The sequence below is a fragment of the Triticum urartu genome, chromosome 7A (assembly GCF_056163025.1).
Source record: "Triticum urartu cultivar PI428250 chromosome 7A, HENAU_Tu73, whole genome shotgun sequence".
Classification (NCBI taxonomy): domain Eukaryota; kingdom Viridiplantae; phylum Streptophyta; class Magnoliopsida; order Poales; family Poaceae; genus Triticum; species Triticum urartu.
Genome location: NC_141879.1, coordinates 639831698 through 639851980, shown reverse-complemented (window position 1 = coordinate 639851980; position 20283 = coordinate 639831698). Strand labels below are relative to the sequence as shown.

At 46.9% G+C, this 20283-nt stretch overlaps 1 protein-coding gene across 1 annotated transcript; it reads right to left on the bottom strand.

Annotated features, from left to right (window-relative positions):
* Window positions 1-17821: 17821 nt before the first annotated feature.
* On the bottom strand, window positions 17822-19119 carry LOC125524423 (uncharacterized). The gene is made up of 2 exons (XM_048689478.2): window positions 18369-19119; window positions 17822-18236 (listed from the first exon to the last, which is right to left on the bottom strand). Exons 1-2 carry the CDS (start codon window positions 18653-18655, stop codon window positions 18080-18082), a joined length of 444 nt encoding a protein of 147 aa, XP_048545435.1. The 5' UTR covers window positions 18656-19119; the 3' UTR covers window positions 17822-18079.
* Between the last annotated feature and the right edge of the window lie 1164 nt (window positions 19120-20283).

The window sequence follows — 20283 nt, the reverse complement described above, 5'->3', positions numbered from 1 at the left end:
TCAGGGTGGTGGACGCGGTAGCTACGGCGGGGGCAACTACTCCGACAACTCAGGCAATGGTGGCGGCGGTGGTGCGTCGCGCCAGTAGAACGGTGACCGTGGTGACCGCGAACGCTGTCAAATCTGCAAGGAGGAAGGCCACGGTGCGTGGCGCTGCAAGAAGAGGTTCGATAAAGGCTTCAACAACAATGTACGTAACCCTGCAGGCAGCGGTGGTGGCGGACGCGGCGGTGGTGGGCGCGGTGGTGGCGGCGGTAGTGGTGGCAACCCACGCTTCGCCAACTCTGCCCACTCCTACGGCGTGGATACCAATTGGTATCTCGACACCGGCGCCATAGATCACGTCACCGGCGAGTTGGAGAAGCTAGCCGTCCGTGATCGCTACACCGGCACCGACCAAATTCACACGGCAAGTGGGCAAGGTATGGACATAGCGCATATTGGTCATTCAGTATTATCTACTCCCTCTGGTTCCTTACATCTCAACAACATCCTTCATGCCCCTAGTGCCGACCAAAGCCTTCTTTCTTCCTATAATCTTATGCGAGATAATGATGTATTCATTGAGCTTCATCCTGAATTCTTTCTTGTTAAGGATCAGGCCACCTGGAGAACAATTCTGCAAAACAAGAGTAGATGAGGCTTGTTCCCCGTGACCGGACGGCAAAGTGCACCTCCACGCCAAGTTCTTGCTGCCATCAAGCCTTCCACCTCTCGGTGGCACAAGCGCCTAGGGCACACTGCCCTTCCGGTCGTTCAAAAGATTCTACGTGATTTCCATCTTCCTGTCTCGAATAAACAAGACCACCTTCTGGTGTGTGATGTTGGGTTTCGTAGTAATTTACAAAAAATTTCCTACGCACACGCAAGATCATGGTGATGCATAGCAACGAGAGGGGAGAGTGTGATCTACGTACCCTTGTAGATCGACAACGGAAGCGTTAGCCCAACATGGTTGATGTAGTCGTACGTCTTCACGGCCCGACCGATCAAGCACCGAAACTACGGCACCTCCGAGTTCTAGCACACGTTCAGCTCGATGACGATCCCCGGACTCCGATCCAGCAAAGTGTCGGGGAAGAGTTCCGTCAGCACGACGGCGTGGTGACGATCTTGCTATACTACCGTCGCAGGGCTTCGCCTAAGCACCGCTGCAATATTATCGAGGACTATAGTGGAAGGGGGCACCGCACACGGCTAAGAATATGATCACGTGGATCAACTTGTGTGTCTAGGGGTGTCCTCTGCCTCCGTATATAAAGGATCAAGGGGGGGTGCGGCCGGCCAGGATAGGGCGCGCCAGGAGGAGTCCTACTCCCTCCGGGAGTAGGATTCCCCCCCCCTTTCCTAGTTGGAATTGGATTCGGGAGGGGGAAAAGAGGAGAGAGAGAAGGAAGGGGGGCGCCGGCCCCCTCTCCTTGTCCTATTCGGACTAGGGGGGGAGGGGTGCACGGCCCAGCTCTGGCCACCTCTCCTCTCTTCCACTAAATCCCACTAAGGCCCATATACCTCCCGGGGGGTTCCGGTAACCTCCCGGTACTCCGGTAAAATCCCGATTTCACCCGGAAGACTTCCGATATCCAAATATAGGCTTCCAATATATCAATCTTTATGTCTCGACCATTTCGAGACTCCTCGTCATGTCCGTGATCACATCCGGGACTCCAAACAAACTTCGGTACATCAAAACTCATAATATAACTGTCATCGAAACCTTAAGCGTGCGGACCCTACGGGTTTGAGAACAATGTAGACATGACCGAGACACGTCTCCGGTCAATAACCAATAGCGGAACCTGGATGCTCATATTGGCTCCTACATATTCTACGAAGATCTTTTATCGGTCAGACCGCATAACAACATACGTTGTTCCCTTTGTCATCGGTATGTTACTTGCCCGAGATTCGATCGTCGGTATCTCAATACCTAGTTCAATCCCGTTACCGGCAAGTCTCTTTACTCGTTCCGTAATACATCATCTCACAACTAACTCATTAGTTGCAATGCTTGCAAGGCTTATGTGATGTGCATTACCGAGAGGGCCCAGAGATACCTCTCCGACAATCGGAGTGACAAATCCTAATCTCGAAATACGCCAATCCAACATGTACCTTTGGAGACACCTGTAGAGCACCTTTATAATCACCCATTTACGTTGTGACGTTTGGTAGCACACAAAGTGTTCCTCCGGCAAACGGGAGTTGCATAATCTCATAGTCATAGGAACATGTATAAGTCATGAAGAAAGCAATAGCAACATACTAAACGATCGGGTGCTAAGCTAATGGAATGGGTCATGTCAATCAGATCATTCACCTAATGATGTGATCCCGTTAATCAAACAACAACTCTTTGTTCATGGTTAGGAAACATAACCATCTTTGATTAACGAGCTAGTCTAGTAGAGGCATACTAGTGACACTCTGTTTGTCTATGTATTCACACATGTATTATGTTTCCGGTTAATACAATTCTAGCATGAATAATAAACATTTATCATGATATAAGGAAATAAATAATAACTTTATTATTGCCTCTAGGGCATATTTCCTTCAGTCTCCCACTTGCACCAGAGTCAATAATCTAGATTACACAGTAATGATTCTAACACCCATGGAGCCTTGGTGCTGATCATGTTTTGCCCGTGGAAGAGGCTTAGTCAATGGGTCTGCTACATTCAGATCCGTATGTATCTTGCTAATCTCTATGTCTCCCACCTGGACTAGATCCTGGATGGAATTGAAGCGTCTCTTGATGTGCTTGGTTCTTTTGTGAAATCTGGATTCCTTTGCCAAGGCAATTGCACCAGTATTCTCACAAAAGATTTTTATTGGACCCTATGCACTAGGTATGACACCTAGATCGGATATGAACTTCTTCATCCAGACTCCTTCATTTGCTGCTTCCGAAGCAGCTATGTATTCCGCTTCACACGTAGATCCCGCCACGACGCTTTGTTTAGAACTGCACCAACTGACAGCTCCACCGTTTAATGTAAACACGTATCCGGTTTGTGATTTAGAATCGTTCGGATCAGTGTCAAAGCTTGCATCGACGTAACCATTTACGATTAGCTCTTTGTCACCTCCATAAACGAGAAACATATCCTTAGTCCTTTTCAGGTATTTCAGGATGTTCTTGACCGCTGTCTAGTGATCCACTCCAGGATTTCTTTGGTACCTCCCTGCTAGACTTATAGCAAGGCACACATCAGGTCTGGTACACAGCATTGCATACATGATAGAGCCTATGGCTGAAGCATAGGGAACATCTTTCATTTTCTCTCTATCTTCTGCAGTGGTCGGGCATTGAGTCTGACTCAACTTCACACCTTGTAACACAGGCAAGAAACCTTTCTTTGCTTGATCCATTTTGAACTTCTTCAAAATTTTGTCAAGGTATGTGCTTTGTGAAAGTCCAATTAAGCGTCTTGATCTATCTCTATAGATCTTTATGCCTAATATGTAAGCAGCTTCACCGAGGTCTTTCATTGAAAAACTCTTATTCAAGTATCCCTTTATGCTATCCAGAAATTCTATATCATTTCCAATTAGTAATATGTCATCCACATATAATATCAGAAATGCTACAGAGCTCCCACTCACTTTCTTGTAAATACAGACTTCTCCAAAAGTCTGTATAAAACCAAATGCCTTGATCACACTATCAAAGCGTTTATTCCAACTCCGAGAGGCTTGCACCAGTCCATAAATGGATCGCTAGAGCTTGCACACTTTGTTAGCTCCCTTTGGATCGACAAAACCTTCTGGTTGCATCATATACAACTCTTCTTCCAGAAATCCATTCAGGAATGCAGTTTTGACATCCATCTGCCAAATTTCATAATCATAAAATGCGGCAATTGCTAACATGATTCGGACAGACTTAAGCATCGCTACGGGTGAGAAGGTCTCATCGTAGTCAACCCCTTGAACTTGCCGAAAACCTTTTGCGACAAGTCGAGCTTTGTAGACAGTAATATTACCGTCAGCGTTAGTCTTCTTCTTGAAGATCCATTTATTCTCAATTGCTTGCCTATCATTGGGCAAGTCAACCAAAGTCCATACTTTGTTCTCATACATGGATCCCATCTCAGATTTCATGGCTTCAAGCCATTTTGCGGAATCTGGGCTCACCATCGCTTCTTCATAGTTCGTAGGTTCATCATGATCTAGTAGCATGACTTCCAGAACAGGATTACCGTACCACTCTGGCGCGGATCTCACTCTGGTTGATCTACGAGGTTCAGTAGTATCTTGTTCTGAAGTTTCATGATCATTATCATTAGCTTCCTCACTAATTGGTGTAGGTTTCACAGAAACAGGTTTCTGTGATGTACTACTTTCCAATAAAGGAGTAGGTACAGTTACCTCGTCAAGTTCTACTTTCCTCCCACTCACTTCTTTCGAGAGAAACTCCTTCTCCAGAAAGTTTCCAAATTTAGCAACAAAAGTCTTGCCTTCGGATCTATGATAGAAGGTGTATCCAATAATTTCCTTTGGATATCCTATGAAGACACATTTCTCCGATTTGAGTTCGAGCTTATCAGGTTGAAGCTTTTTCACATAAGCATCGCAGCCCCAAACTTTCAGAAACGACAACTTTGGTTTCTTGCCAAACCACAGTTCATAAGGCGTCGTCTCAACCGATTTTGATGGTGCCCTATTTAACGTGAATGCAGCCGTCTCTAGAGCGTATCCCCAAAATGATAGCGGTAAATCAGTAAGAGACATCATAGATCGTACCATATCTAGTAAAGTACGATTACGACGTTCGGACACACCATTACGCTGTGGTGTTCCGGGTGGCGTGAGTTGTGAAACTATTCCACATTGTTTCAAATGTACACCAAACTCGTAACTCAAATATTCTCCTCCACGATCAGATCGTAGGAATTTTATTTTCTTGTTACGATGATTTTCAACTTCACTCTGAAATTCTTTGAACTTTTCAAATGTTTCAGACTTGTGTTTCATTAAGTAGATATACCCATATCTTCTTAAGTCATCTGTGAAGGTGAGAAAATAACGATATCCGCCACGAGCCTCAACATTCATCAGACCACATACATCTGTATGTATGATTTCTAACAAATCTGTTGCTCTCTTCATAGTACCGGAGAACGGTGTTTTTGTCATCTTACCCATAAGGCACGGTTCGCAAGTACCAAGTGATTCATAATCAAGTGGTTCCAAAAGCCCATCAGTATGGAGTTTCTTCATGCGCTTTATACCGATATGACCTAAACGGCAGTGCCACAAATAAGTTGCACTATCATTATCAACTCTGTATCTTTTGGTTTCAACACTATGAATATGTGTGTCACTACTATCGAGATTTAATAAGAATAGACCACTCTTTAAGGGTGCATGACCATAAAAGATATTACTCATGTAAATAGAACAACCATTATTCTTTGATTTAAATGAATAACCGTCTCGCATCAAACAAGATCCAGATATAATGTTCATGCTTAACGCTGGCACCAAATAACAATTATTTAGGTCTAATATTAATCCCGAAGGTAGATGTAGAGGTAGCGTGCCGACTGCGATCACATCGACTTTGGAACCGTTTCCCACGCGCATCGTCACCTCGTCCTTAGCCAATCTTCGCTTAATCCGTAGTCCCTGTTTCGAGTTGCAAATATTAGCAATAGAACCAGTATCAAATACCCAGGTGCTACTGCGAGCATTAGTAAGGTACACATCAATAACATGTATATCACATATACCTTTGTTCACATTGCCATCCTTCTTATCCGCCAAATACTTGAGGCAGTTCCGCTTCCAGTGACCAGTCTGCTTGCAGTAGAAGCACTCAGTTTCAGGCTTAGGTCCAGGTTTGGGTTTCTTCTATTGAGCAGCAACTTGCTTACTGTTCTTTTTGAAGTTCCCCTTCTTCTTCCCTTTGCCCTTTTTCTTGAAACTAGTGGTTTTGTTGACCATCAACACTTGATGCTCCTTCTTGATTTCTATCTCCGCAGCTTTCAGCATTGCGAAGAGCTCGGGAATAGTCTTATTCATCCCTTGCATATTATAGTTCATCACGAAGCTCTTGTAGCTTGGTGGCAGTGATTGGAGAATTCTGTCAATGACGCAATCATCTGGAAGATTAACTCCCAATTGAATCAAGTGATTATTATACCCAGACATTTTGAGTATATGCTCACTGACAGAACTGTTCTCCTCCATCTTGCAGCTATAGAACTTACTGGAGACTTCATATCTCTCAATCCGGGCATTTGCTTGAAATATTAACTTGAACTCCTGGAACATCTCATATGCTCCATGACGTTCAAAACGTCGTTGAAGTCCCGATTCTAAGCCGTAAAGCATGGCACACTGAACTATCGAGTAGTCATCAGCTTTGCTCTGCCAGACGTTCATAACATCTGGTGTTGCTCCAGCAGCGGGCCTGGCACCCAGCGGTGCTTCCAGGACGTAATTCTTCTGTGCAGCAATGAGGATAATCCTCAAGTTACGGACCCAGTCCGTGTAATTGCTACCATCATCTTTCAACTTTGCTTTCTCAAGGAACGCATTAATATTCAATGGAACAACAGCACGGGCCATCTATCTACAATCAAACATAAATAAGCAAGATACTATCAGGTACTAAGTTCATGATAAATTTAGGTTCAATTAATCATATTACTTAAGAAATCCCACTTAGATAGACATCCCTCTAATCCTCTAAGTGATTACGTGATCCAAATCAACTAAACCATGTCCGATCATCACGTGAGATGGAGTAGTTTCATTGGTGAACATCGCTATGTTGATCATATCTGCTATATGATTCACGCTCGACCTTTCGGTCTCCGTGTTCCGAGGCCATATCTGTATATGCTTGGCTCGTCAAGTATAACCTGAGTATTCCGCGTGTGCAACTGTTTTGCACCCGTTGTATTTGAACGTAGAGCCTATCACACCCGATCATCACGTGGTGTCTCAGCACGAAGAACTTTCGCAACGGTGCATACTCAGGGAGAACACTTCTTGATAATTAGTGAGAGATCATCTTATAATGCTACCGTCAATCAAAGCAAGATAAGATGCATAAAAGATAAACATCACATGCAATCAATATAAGTGATATGATATGGCCATCATCATCTTGTGCTTGTGATCTCCATCTTTGAAGCACCGTCGTGATCACCATCGTCACCGGCGCGACACCTTGATCTCCATCGTAGCATCGTTGTCGTCTCGCCAATCTTATGCTTCCACGACTATCGCTACCGCTTAGTGATAAAGTAAAGCATTACAGTGCGATTGCATTGCATACAATAAAGCCACAACCATATGGCTCCTGCCAGTTGCCGATAACTCGGTTACAAAACATGATCATCTCATACAATAAAATTTAGCATCATGTCTTGACCATATCACATCACAACATGCCCTGCAAAAACAAGTTAGACGTCCTCTACTTTGTTGTTGCATGTTTTACGTGGCTGCTACGGGCTTAAGCAAGAACCAATCTTACCTACGCATCAAAACCACAACGATAGTTTGTCAAGTTGGTGTTGTTTTAACCTTCGCAAGGACCGGGCATAGCCACACTTGGTTCAACTAAAGTTGGAGAAACTGTCACCCGCTAGCCACCTTTGTGCAAAGCACGTCGGGAGAACCGGTCTCGCGTAAGCGTACGCGTAATGTCAGTCCGGGCCGCTTCGTCCAACAATACCGCCGAACCAAAGTATGACATGCTGGTAAGCAGTATGACTTATATCGCCCACAACTCACTTGTGTTCTACTCGTGCATATAACATCAACACATAAAACCTAGGCTCGGATGCCACTGTTGGGTTTCGTAGTAATTTCAAAAAAATTCCTACGCACACGCAAGATCATGGTGATGCATAGCAACGAGAGGGGAGAGTGTGATCTATGTACCCTTGTAGATCGACAACGGAAGCGTTAGCACAACGTGGTTGATGTAGTCGTATGTCTTCATGGCCCGACCGATCAAGCACCGAAACTACGACACCTCCGAGTTCTAGCACACGTTCAGCTCGATGACGATCCCCGGACTCCGATCCAGCAAAGTGTCGGGGAAGAGTTCTGTCAGCACGAATCTTGATGTACTACCGTCGCAGGGCTTCGCCTAAGCACCGCTGCAATATTATCGAGGACTATAGTGGAAGGGGGCACCGCACACGGCTAAGAATATGATCACGTGGATCAACTTGTGTGTCTAGGGGTGTCCTTTGCCTCCGTATATAAAGGATCAAGGGGGGGGGGTGCGGCCGGCCAGGATAGGGCGTGCCAGGAGGAGTCCTACTCCCTCCGGGAGTAGGATTCCCCCCTTTCCTAGTTGGAATAGGATTCGGGAGGGGGAAAAGAGGAGAGAGAGAAGGAAGGGGGGCGTCGGCCCCCTCTCCTTGTCCTATTCGGACTAGGGGGGAGGGGCGCACGGCCCAGCTCTGGCCACCTCTCCTCTCTTCCACTAAAGCCCACTAAAGCCCATATACCTCCCGGGGGGTTCCGGTAACCTCCCGGTACTCCGGTAAAATCCCGATTTCACCCGGAACACTTCCGATATCCAAATATAGGCTTCCAATATATCAATCTTTATGTCTCGACCATTTCGAGACTCCTCGTCATGTCCGTGATCACATCCGGGACTCCGAACAAACTTCGGTACATCAAAACTCATAAACTCATAATATAACTGTCATCGAAACCTTAAGCGTGCGGACCCTACGGGTTCGAGAACAATGTAGACATGACCGAGACACATCTCCGGTCAATAACCAATAGCGGAACCTGGATGCTCATATTGGCTCCTACATATTCTACGAAGATCTTTTATCAGTCAGACTGCATAACAACATACGTTGTTCCCTTTGTCATCGGTATGTTACTTGCCCGAGATTCGATCGTCGGTATCTCAATACCTAGTTCAATCTCGTTACCGGCAAGTCTCTTTACTCGTTCCGTAATACATCATCTCACAACTAACTCATTAGTTGCAATGCTTGCAAGGCTTATGTGATGTGCATTACCGAGAGGGCCCAGCGATACCTCTCCGACAATCGGAGTGACAAATCTTAATCTCGAAATACGCCAACCCAACATGTACCTTTGGAGACACCTGTAGAGCACCTTTATAATCACCCATTTACGTTGTGATGTTTGGTAGCACACAAAGTGTTCCTCCGGCAAACTTTGTTGCATAATCTCATAGTCATAGGAACATGTATAAGTCATGAAGAAAGCAATAGCAACATACTAAACGATCGGGTGCTAAGCTAATGGAATGGGTCATGTCAATCAGATCATTCACCTAATGATGTGATACCGTTAATCAAACAACAACTCTTTGTTCATGGTTAGGAAACATAACCATCTTTGATTAACGAGCTAGTCTAGTAGAGGCATACTAGTGACACTCTGTTTGTCTATGTATTCACACATGTATTATGTTTCCGGTTAATACAATTCTAGCATGAATAATAAACATTTATCATGATATAAGGAAATAAATAATAACTTTATTATTGCCTCTAGGGCATATTTCCTTCATGTGATGCATGTCAGATGGCCAAGAGCCATCAGTTACCTTGTTCTCGTTCAACTAGTGAATCCACAGCTCCTTTAGAACTGATTTTTTCAGATGTTTGGGGTCCTGGACCCGTCTCTGTAGGAAGGCAGAAATACTATGTCAGTTTTATCGATGATTTTAGCAAGTTTAGCTGGATATATTTGCTCAAAAATAAATCTGATGTCAAATTTCGCCTTTTCCAAGCTCATGTTGAACGTCTCTTTGATCGTAAAATCATTGCCATGCAAACCGATTGGGGTGGGGAGTACCAACGGTTGAGCTCATTTTTTGAGCACATTGGCATCACACACCACGTTTCTTGTCCGCATGCTCATCAGCAGAACGGCTCCACAAAAAGAAAACATAGGCACATCGTAGAAGTTGGTCTCTCTTTACTTGCTCATGGATTTATGCCACTTAAATTTTGGGACGAAGCGTTTCTCACTGCGGTCTATCTTATTAACCGTATCCCCGGCAGAGTTATCAAGAACCAAACACCTCTAGAACGACTCTTTGGCACCAAGCCCAACTACTCTTTTCTCCGCATTTTTGGGTGTGCCGTCTGGCCAAACTTGCGCCCTTTTAACAAGCACAAGCTTGAATTTAGGTCCAAGCAATGTGCCTTACTAGGGTACAATACCCTTCATAAAGGTTACAAATGCCTTGATATCTCTTCTGGTCATGTGTATGTGTCCCGTGATGTCATTTTTGATGAGCAAGTTTTTCCTTTCGCAAGTCTCCATTCAAATGTCGGCGCTCAACTTCGCAAAGAATTGCTTCTCCTGCCCTCTCACCTCTTGCCGTCTCCTTCTTTTGCTCAAGGGGGAGCTGATTTTACTGCTGATAATATGTCCTTGTCCAATGCTAATGACCCAGCTGAAAGTGTGCAGGAAACAGGGCAGCAAAATATTGAAGACTTTGGTGAAAATTCTTATGATTTTATGCAGCACCCTGGGGATTCTGATACAGCCACAGAAGATCCGGCGGCCTCGGGATCCACTGCTGCAGCCGCGCCAGGCGAATCGGCAGCGGGATCCGCGCCCGCAGCAGCGTCAGGTGAATCCTCGCCGGGATCCGCGCCGACAGACAGGCGGCCAGGCGGGCGCCCTGTCCCGCTCTCCTCTAGTGGGCCCGCCAGGTGCACTATCGCGCTGTCCCCGGCCTGGGAGGGCGTGCGGTCTCCTGGTGGGTCGGTCAGCCCGGCTGGGCGGGGTCCACCTGGCCCTCACGAGGCGAGGCGCACGGACTCTGACATGGCGCGATCTTCCTCGAGGGATGTGGCCGCTCCAGAACTGCCAAGTGGCAGTTCGCCATCGGCTGCCGCACCGGATCAGCCTGGGTTGCCGCAAGAGGGCGCTTCGGGATTTTCTGCATCTGACTCCGTGGTCTCCTCCATGCAAAATCGTCTACAACTTGAGCAAGCTCAACCACCTCAGCCGCCTCCTGCCCGATCACATACCCGGTCACAAAGTGGTATTACCAAGCCTAAGGTATATAAAGATGGTTGTGTTCGTTGGGGTTCTTTTTGTGCCACAGGTGAACCCAAGAATCTGCATGATGCTCTTGCTGACTCCAAGTGGAAGCAGGCTATGGACGAAGAATTTTCAGCCCTCGTAGCAAACAAGACATGGCACTTGGTTCCACCGGTCAGAGGGAGAAATGTGATCGATTGCAAGTGGGTTTACAAGGTAAAACGCAAGTCTGATGGCACGATTGACAGGTACAAGGCACGCCTTATGGCAAAAGGCTTTAAGCAAAGGTACGGGATTGATTACGAGGATACTTTTAGCCCTGTGGTAAAAGCTGCTACCATTAGGTTGATTCTTTCAGCTGCAATATCTAGAAACTGGTGCATGCGACAACTAGATGTAAAGAACGCGTTTTTGCATGGTGTTCTGGAAGAAGAGGTGTTTATGAGGCAGCCTCCTGGGTATGAAAATTTAGCTTTACCACGACATGTCTGCAAGCTTGACAAAGCAATCTATGGTTTGAAACAAGCACCCAGAGCCTGGTATTATCGCCTGTACTCCAAGTTACAGTCTCTTGGTTTTGCTGCTTCCAAGGGGGATAACTCACTGATTTTTTATCATCGGCATGGAGTGACCATTTTTATGCTTATTTATGTTGATGATATTATTGTCACCAGCTCCTCCGTTAGGGTAGTTGATTCTCTTCTTCAGGATCTGCGCATGGATTTTGCTCTCAAGGATTTGGGTACTCTTCACTTTTTTCTTGGCATCGAGGTGAAGCATGTGGCTCGTGGAATCTTTCTGTCCCAAGAAAAATATGTACAAGATATCCTTGAGCGAGTACGCATGAAAGGTTGCAAACCCTCTCCAACCCCGTTGTCCACTTCAGAGAAGTTGTCTCTTTATGATGGAGAGGTACTTGGAGCCGAGGACTCCACCAGGTACAGAAGTGTGGTAGGAGCTTTGCAATATTTGACTTTAACCAGGCCAGATATATGTTTTTCAGTCAACAAAGTATGCCAGTTTCTCCATGCACCCACTAGCACTCATTGGACAGCAGTAAAAAGAATTCTTTGGTACCTTTAGGCAACCAAGAGCCATGGTCTCAAACTTTCCAAGTCAGACTCTACACTTGTTAGTGCATTTTCAGATGCAGACTGGGCAGGTTGTCCTGATGATCGGCGGTCCACTGGAGGTTTTGCAGTATTCTTTGGTGGCAATCTGATTTCTTGGAGTGCACGTAAGCAAGCCACTGTGTCCAGGTCAAGCACAAAAGCTGAGTACAAGGCCTTAGCAAATGCCACTGCTGAGATTATTTGGGTTCAAAATATGCTGACAGAATTGGGTATTCGTCATTTGCCTGCTGCCTCACTGTGGTGTGACAATCTTGGAGCTACTTATCTCTCTGCCAATCCTGTCTTTCATGCTAGAACAAAGCACATTGAGATTGATTATCATTTTGTTCGTGAAAGAGTTGCTGACAAGCTTTTGAATATTCAATTTGTACCTACTCATGATCAAGTAGCAGATGGCTTTACTAAACCATTATCGCTGCGGCAGCTGGAGGTCTTTCGACGCAATCTCAACTTAGATAGTTGTGATTGAGGGGGAGTGTTAAACATCATTGTATGCCTTGCCACGCTATGTTGTAAACTGTGCCGGCTAGATATGTGGCGTGCGTGTTGTAGTTAGGATAGGTTAGGTTGTTGTGATTAGATCTTGGTAGTTAGCTTAGCTTGGAGATCAATCCACACCTAACCTATCCCTAACCTCCTTTGTAATCTTAGCCGCATGTCTGGCCTATATAAACACGCAATGCGCCCCTGCCCCGGCATGCGCTTCCAGCCTCTCGTTTTACAATTTTTTCTGATAAAGGGCATTCTAATTGACTCAAAATGTAACATCAAGCGGATACAAAATATAATGAGCATCACCCGGCCTTTGCATAACTAAAATGCACATAGCCAAACAAAAACAAATTGAAAGAACATAAAAAAGCGACATATCAGCAACAGTAGGATCATATAGGACCGACTGTCCGCCTATGTCGAAGGAGTTGGTGCGGCTATCCGTAGATTATGTTGGCACCCATGCTGAGTGAAGACCTCCCTGGCCACCCGCTCCAACCGCGTACACACCGTCTTGAATAGCGGTTGATACTTTGTTCGGTGTAGTGTAGACCACGTACGAAGCGAGTGCGTACATCGGAAAATAACCTGCAAAGGAGAGGTGTTTTTGCCCTCGAAAATAAAATCATTCCTACATAGCCAGAGTGCCCATAATAAGGCATATGCTCCCACCCGAATTAGATTTTTGAACCTATTTGAAATGCCGTCCAACCAATGACCAAAAATATTGGCAACACTTGTGGACGAATACAAATTGGACTCTATTTGGATGACTGACCACGTAGAGTGTGCAAACTTGCATTGAAAAAAGAGATGACCGCAACTGGCGGACGCCGAGGAAGGCAGCCGCCAGGAGCCATGACGCTCCTAAGTTGGAACTGTCGAGGCCTCGGGCAACCTCGCACAGTTCAAGAGCTCGTGTGTCTCGTGCACACATACAAGCTCGTTTACCTCTCCGAAACTCGGCAAAACAATAAGTATGTCAAAAACTTAAAGTGGAGGCTAGGCCTTCGTCACTGTATCGCGCAACCCGGCATTGGGAAAGGTGCCGGCATTGCCCTATTTTATGATGAAAATATTGAAATAAAGAAGATTGCCGTGGGGGCGAGATACATCGATGTGTTGATTCGGTTGAGCCCTCTTGGATTTCAATGGCGTGCAACTTTTGTGTACGGGGAACCGAAGGCCCACGAACGACACCACATGTGGACATTGTTACGGAGGATAAAGGACACAGCTAATTTGTCGTGGCTCATGATCGGTGATTTTAACGAAACCATGTGGCAATCTGAACACATCTAGGCCTCAAAAAGATCAGAGAGATATATGGAAAATTTCTGTGCGGCTCTCGCTGACTGTAATTTGTTCGATCTGGGATTTAGAGGTCCAGTTTGGACCTTTAATAATAAACAAGATGGAAGAAACAGTGTACGGGCTCGTCTGGATCGAGCGGTTGCATCTCCGGACTGGTCTGATCACTTCAGGAACGCCACACTGGAGCACATTTGTTCATCACGTTCAGATCATTTGCCCATTCTCCTACGGCTTGGACAGAGACGGAAGTGGAGACCGAAAGCAGGTAGTGGTGCAAAAAAGTTTAGATATGAACAGATGTGGGAACGTGTGAACACACTCCAACCTGCGATAGAGGACTCGTGGAGGAGAGGGGGCCCTACTAGGAATTTGAAGCGGGTTGGGGAAAAGCTAATGGCTATGCAGAAGGATTTGAGGAACTGGGCACAGAAGGATTTTGGCTCGGTAATCAAACAAACAGCAGAGATCAGGAGAAAGTTAAGTGTATTATGGAGCCTCCCTAACTCCCACGAGCAACAATATGAGGTAAATAAACTATCAAAAGAGCTTGATGAACTTCTACTATGAGAGGAAATCATGTGGAGACAGAGATCAAGAGTAACTTTTATTAGGGAAGGAGATCGAAATACTAAGTGGTTTCAGAGGAAAGCGACCTGGAGGAAGAAAACGAATGACATTATAAAACTGAAAGATTCCAGTGGTGTTTGGGTGGAGGATAAGGCCGGTTTGGAAGATATGTCCAGGTCTTTTTTCAGAGAACTATACAAGAAGGAGGTGGGGGTGAATCCACACAAATTATTGGAACTCTTTGCGGCAAAGGTGACACAGGACATGAACGAGACGCTAACAAAACCCTTCTCTGCTACGGAAATCAGCGAGGCATTGTTTCAAATTGGACCCCTTAAGGCACCGGGCCAGATGGATTTCCAGCCCGATTTTATCAAAGAAATTGGGCAGTGCTCAAGGATGATGTGACAAGAGGAGTGTTAGATTTCTTTGAGCGCGGTGTGCTACTCGAGGGTACAAATGACACGGTTATTGTGCTCATTCCAAAAGGAAAGAACCCCCAGACCTTGAAAGACTACCGACCGATCAGTTTATGTAATGTCATCTATAAGGTGGTGTCGAAGTGCCTGGTGAATCGACTAGGGCCTATGCTGGACAAAATCATTTCAGAGACTCAAAGTGCGTTCATTCCGGGCAGACTCATCACTGACAACGCCATCATTGCTTTTGAGTGCTTCCACAAGATTCAGCACAGCAGAAACGCAAGAGACACCTACTGTGCATACAAACTGGATTTGGCCAAAGCATATGATAGAGTGGATTGGGGTTTTCTTGAAGGAGTGCTACTAAAGACTGGTTTCTGCAATAAATGGACAAGCTAGGTGATGCAGTGTGTTCGATCGGTAAGATACTCAGTTAGATGCAACGGCGAACTGCTAGAACCCTTTGATCCATCCAGAGGACTACGACAAGGAGATCCCCTTAGTCCTTACCTTTTTCTTTTTGTGGCCGAGGGACTGGTAAACCTCATAAACCGAGAGATCACGGCTGGCAGCTTAAACCCCATCAAGATTGTCCGCAATAGCCCAGGTGTATCTAACCTTCTCTTCGCAGATGACATCCTGCTCTTCTTCAAGCCCTCCATTGAGCAAGCCGAGACAATTAAGAAGGTTCTGGACTTATTCCAAAAGTGCACGGGTCAACTGCTAAGTGCAAGCAAATGCTCGCTCCTATTCAGTGAGAAATGCCCTGCCGAAGTCAGAGAAGGGATTAAGGTTGTACTCGGTGTACAATCAGATGTATTTGAGAGCAAATACCTAGGTTTTCCTACCCCGGAAGGGAGGATGAAGGATGAACAGTTCCAGCCCATCATGGATAGATTGGGAAAGCGTTGCAACGATTATTCAGAAAGATTCATGTCTTATGCGGCCAAGGAGGTTCACGTCAAATCCATAGTCCAAGCACTTCCTACCTTCGCAATGAGTGTGTTTATGTTCTCAAAGGGCTTCTGTGAAAAGTATGAGAGAATGATTAGAGACTTTTGGTGGGAGGACGAAGAAGGACAGAGAAAGGTACACTGGATGGCATGGGAGCGCATGATTAAGCCCAAGCGTGATGGGGGCATTGGATTCAGAGACATGCACCTATTTAACCAGGCGCTCCTAGCCAAACAGGGCTGGAGGCTAATTCAGAATCCAGATGGCCTTTGCGCGAGAGTTTTGAAATCTAAATATTGCCCCAATGGTGAGCTTCTGGATACTGTTTTTGCCTCGGATGCGTCTCCGGTATGGAGAGCCATAGAATTCGGTTTGGAGTTGCTGAAAAAAGGTTTAATCTGGAGAGTGGGGGATGGAAAGAGTATTTAGATCAAGCGGGACCAATGGATACCAAGGAAAGAAGGTCTCAAATCGGCTGCGTTTATTAAAAGGTCTAGGCTGCGTTGGGTTAACCAACTTATGGACACAAAGAGGAAGGAATGGAATGTGAACCTAATCCGCCAAATTTTTCACAGTTTTGATGCAGAGGAAATATGCAAAATCCCCATTCCGAACACAGACACAAAAGATTGCATTGCATGGCATTTTGAGAAGAATGGTATCTTTTCGGTCAGGAGTGCGTACAAGCTTGCAGCCTTCTATAGTCAAAGTGTCCAAACAAATCCCTCGTGTTCGAACGGAGAGGCTGGGGATCGTAACATTTGGGATCTCATTTGGAAAGCTAAGGTGCCCGAGAAGGTGAGGATTTTTGGATGAAGAGTCGCCACAAATACCCTGGCCACAAAGAGAAACAAGTTTAAGAGAACATTAGAGCTAGAACCTACCTGCAGTATCCGCGGCAATGGAGAGGAAGATGAATTTCACGCCGTGATCACTTGCACAAAGAGCAGGGCTCTTCGTGATGCTATGAGGAAAGAGTGGCCCTTACCTGCAGAGAAATCCTTTAGGAACACCGGGAATGATTGGTTGCAAGTGCTCTTGGACACGGAACCAGAGGATATGCGAGCAAAACTGTTGCTGCTGTTTTGGAGATGTTGGCACTTGAGAGAGGATACGCTAAGACACAATGGCAGGGAGTCAGTCATGAGTTTTGTGATTTTTCTGAGGAAGTATGCCGAAGATCTACAAAAGGTGGCGGTGGCAGGGGATGGGTTCAGCAAGAATGCAGGGAGTAGCCCCTCATGTCATACGACACAATGCTCGAAGTGGTCGGTTCCAGTAGGAGATGTTGTGAAGCTGAATACAGATGTTGCCTTCCAGTCTGAATCTGGTGTCTCTGCTGCAGGTGCAGTCGCAAGGGATAGGGCTGGACATGTGGTCGTGTCAATCAGCAGAAATCTGACCCCAGCCAAACTGTCGAGGAGGCCGAGGCAAAAGCTGCTCTTGCTGGACTGCGTTCGCTAGCAAAATACTATAGAGGTCCATTGATCTTGGAACTAATCGTACAAGAGCTGGAAGCCCGGGGGGGGGGGGGGGGGGGGATCGGTCCCAGTGTTTCGCTCTGATTAAGGACATTAAGCAAGCTCTTGCAATGTTTGCAAGCTCTAATGTGAAAGTCTCCGACGTGCCAGAAGAGCTACAGCAGTTGATGATAGCTGAATTTGTCTCCCCTGCAGAGTAGTTTCCTACTCTTGCTTCTCAAAAAAAAATGACCAACAAGATTGTTTTGATTACATAATAGCCTATTCGGCGCAGGTATAAAAGCCAGAATTCATGGCACAAGCGCCTTATTGCATAAATAAATATTAACTTGTTGGCTTATTTGGCTGATGTTTTTGTTTGACAACTTGGGTAAAGCTAGCAGCTTTAATGTGTATTAATTAGAAGTTAGAACAAAAGGCAATACAATTTCGATCAACCATAACAGAGTACAGAATCCCACGCAGTTAAAAACTGCAAGTTCTGTTTTGCATCAACCAAACACGCAAGAAAATGAACCTATCAACTAAATCTCTCTAGCACATGCAAACTGAAATAGAGTTATGCGTTCCTTTACTGCATCTCTGAACGAACCGTCCAAGATGAAACGACGGTCGACATTTACTGAATTCTACGAGCATAGATTGGGCGCTGTTAGTCCACATTGGGGAAGTACTATGATCAAGCAATGCTTCAGTTATTGCTAACTACACATGCGGAATCTGCCATCTTCTCCTGCGCCGCCTCCTTATCGGAACGAAGCCATTCCTTCGTGAGCATGTAGCCCGCCACGCAAGCCCCCGCCCACCCCAGGAAATCGTTGGTCAGCTTCGAAAACCGCTTCGAGCGCCTGCAACGAAATTCATATCAGCAAATCCAAAAGAAATTCTTCTTCTTCTTCCTCCAGCCGTCACAAAGAAGGGAAGGAGATCAGCCGGCGATCGAGCGTATCCATGCTTTGGTCGAGGGGCGCGTGACGTACCAGAGCGGGTCGTTGGGCCTGGGCTCGATCTGCACGGCGAGCTGCTGGAGCATCCGGGCGTTCTGGAACCCCTCCTTGGTGAGCCGCGTGTCGTACCGCCGCTCCGTGTCGGCGATCAGGTCGAACAGCTCCTCCCTCTTCTGCTTGATCAGGTTCAGGGCGCGGGCCTTGCCGTCCGCCGCGGCGGGTCTTGCGCCGCCGTGGACGAGCCTCCTTGGCAGTAGCTTCGCCCATGCGCCGCCGCCCAGCCTCGTCGCCGCGTGTCGAAGCGCCGTCGCCGTCGCCATCGCTCTCCCTACCTTCCTGTGCGTGCGTGTGCGATTTTGTCGAGCGATCCTTGTTGTCGATGGAGGGGAGGCTGGGTCATGTACATGGACTTATACCCGGCCGGCTGTATGGGGGTGTCCGACACTCCGACTCCGTCTCCGGTAGGGCGGGCCGTGTTTCCGAGTCCGCCACCGACGGCCGCACCAGCTCGGAGACCGAACCAGACTGCACCTGCGTTCGGCATGCAGGGCGCGTGCCGAACGATAGCGGCAAGAGTGCTACGATCCGATCTTAGGTTTGTGAAGAGACAGAAAGCAACCGGCCGGAGTTCAGGTTCAGAGAGAAAGGGGGAATAGGTTCAGAGGTTTCATCTGTTCGCTGACCCCATCGTCAGCACACAGCGTTAACTGCTGGCCTGTTGCTCCCGTAGGCACGTACGTACGCGAGCACTGCACGACGAGCAATTCTTCCGCCTCAGCAAGCAGTTCATCCAGCCAACCAAATGACTCTGCTAGATCTGCTGGAGCTGGTGATACCACTAGCATATGGCCATCTTTGGAGCAATAAAACAAGTTAATTAAACAGAGAAGATTAGAAGCATGAAAGTACAGGTAAGGTGGTCCATAAACCTGTACCGACAGTAACAATGGAGCGCCGTCTCTTATCCTAAGCCTAAAAAACCAAACATGGTCGTGGCGCATTCTGGCTCTACGTACAGCCACATTTTTATATGGTGCCACGTCTTACATATGATGGTTCTGCTGAACTGAACGCTCCTTTTTTTCCGACTGTTCAGCCTCTCCGATTGTTGTGCCTTTCGCCGTTGGAGCTGAGCCTGAGCTGGTGCGTACTGCTGCTCCTGTCCACTCTCTGAGGCCCAAACTGAAAGCGAGTAGTGTCAACCAAGAGCAGTGAGCCGCACAAATAATACGTATCTGGACGGCGGATAGACTGCAGCAAAAAATAGATGGGAGAATTGTGGTCTTGCACCACGTGCAAGAGGCCAATGAGACTCACCTATTCCGTAAATGCCGGTTCACGCTGTGAATTTGGAGGATGGTCAAAGATTGGCTCGGGCCTCAAGCACTTGACAAGTTGGAGTAAATAGCATAAAACTACTAGTTTACAGGCTAAGGTTTCAAAAAACTATCATTTTTTAATTTTTCTTAGAAAGATACCAAACGCGCGGTCCGCTGTTTCAAAAAACCCAAACCCATGGTGACTAGCGATTTAACCGTTTTTCTGACGGATTGGGCCCATCTGTCAGCCCACGTGGCCACGCGCGCTCACGACGCGGCAGTTAACGGTCGTTAGCCGACGCGGTCCGGTCGGAACCAAAGTAGGCGGTCGGGCCACACACTCTCTCACTCCCCCTCCTCTCCCCCTCCTCTCCCCCGCAGTGACCTAGGTGGGCGATGGCGGCGGCACAGCCAAATGTCGTCGGCGGCGAGCTATTGAGCCAAGGCGGCACCGGCCAGGAGGGCAGTGGACAGTCAGAGGTGGACAAATGGCTAGGCAGCTCGAGCTTCCCGGCGCAGCGGTCGCAGCAGCCATCACCGCCCGCGGCTCCTGTGGATCCGGCGAGCTCAGATCCGGAAATCCACGCGGCCAGGGCAGTGGCGAAGCGCATCCACGCTGATCCAGCAGG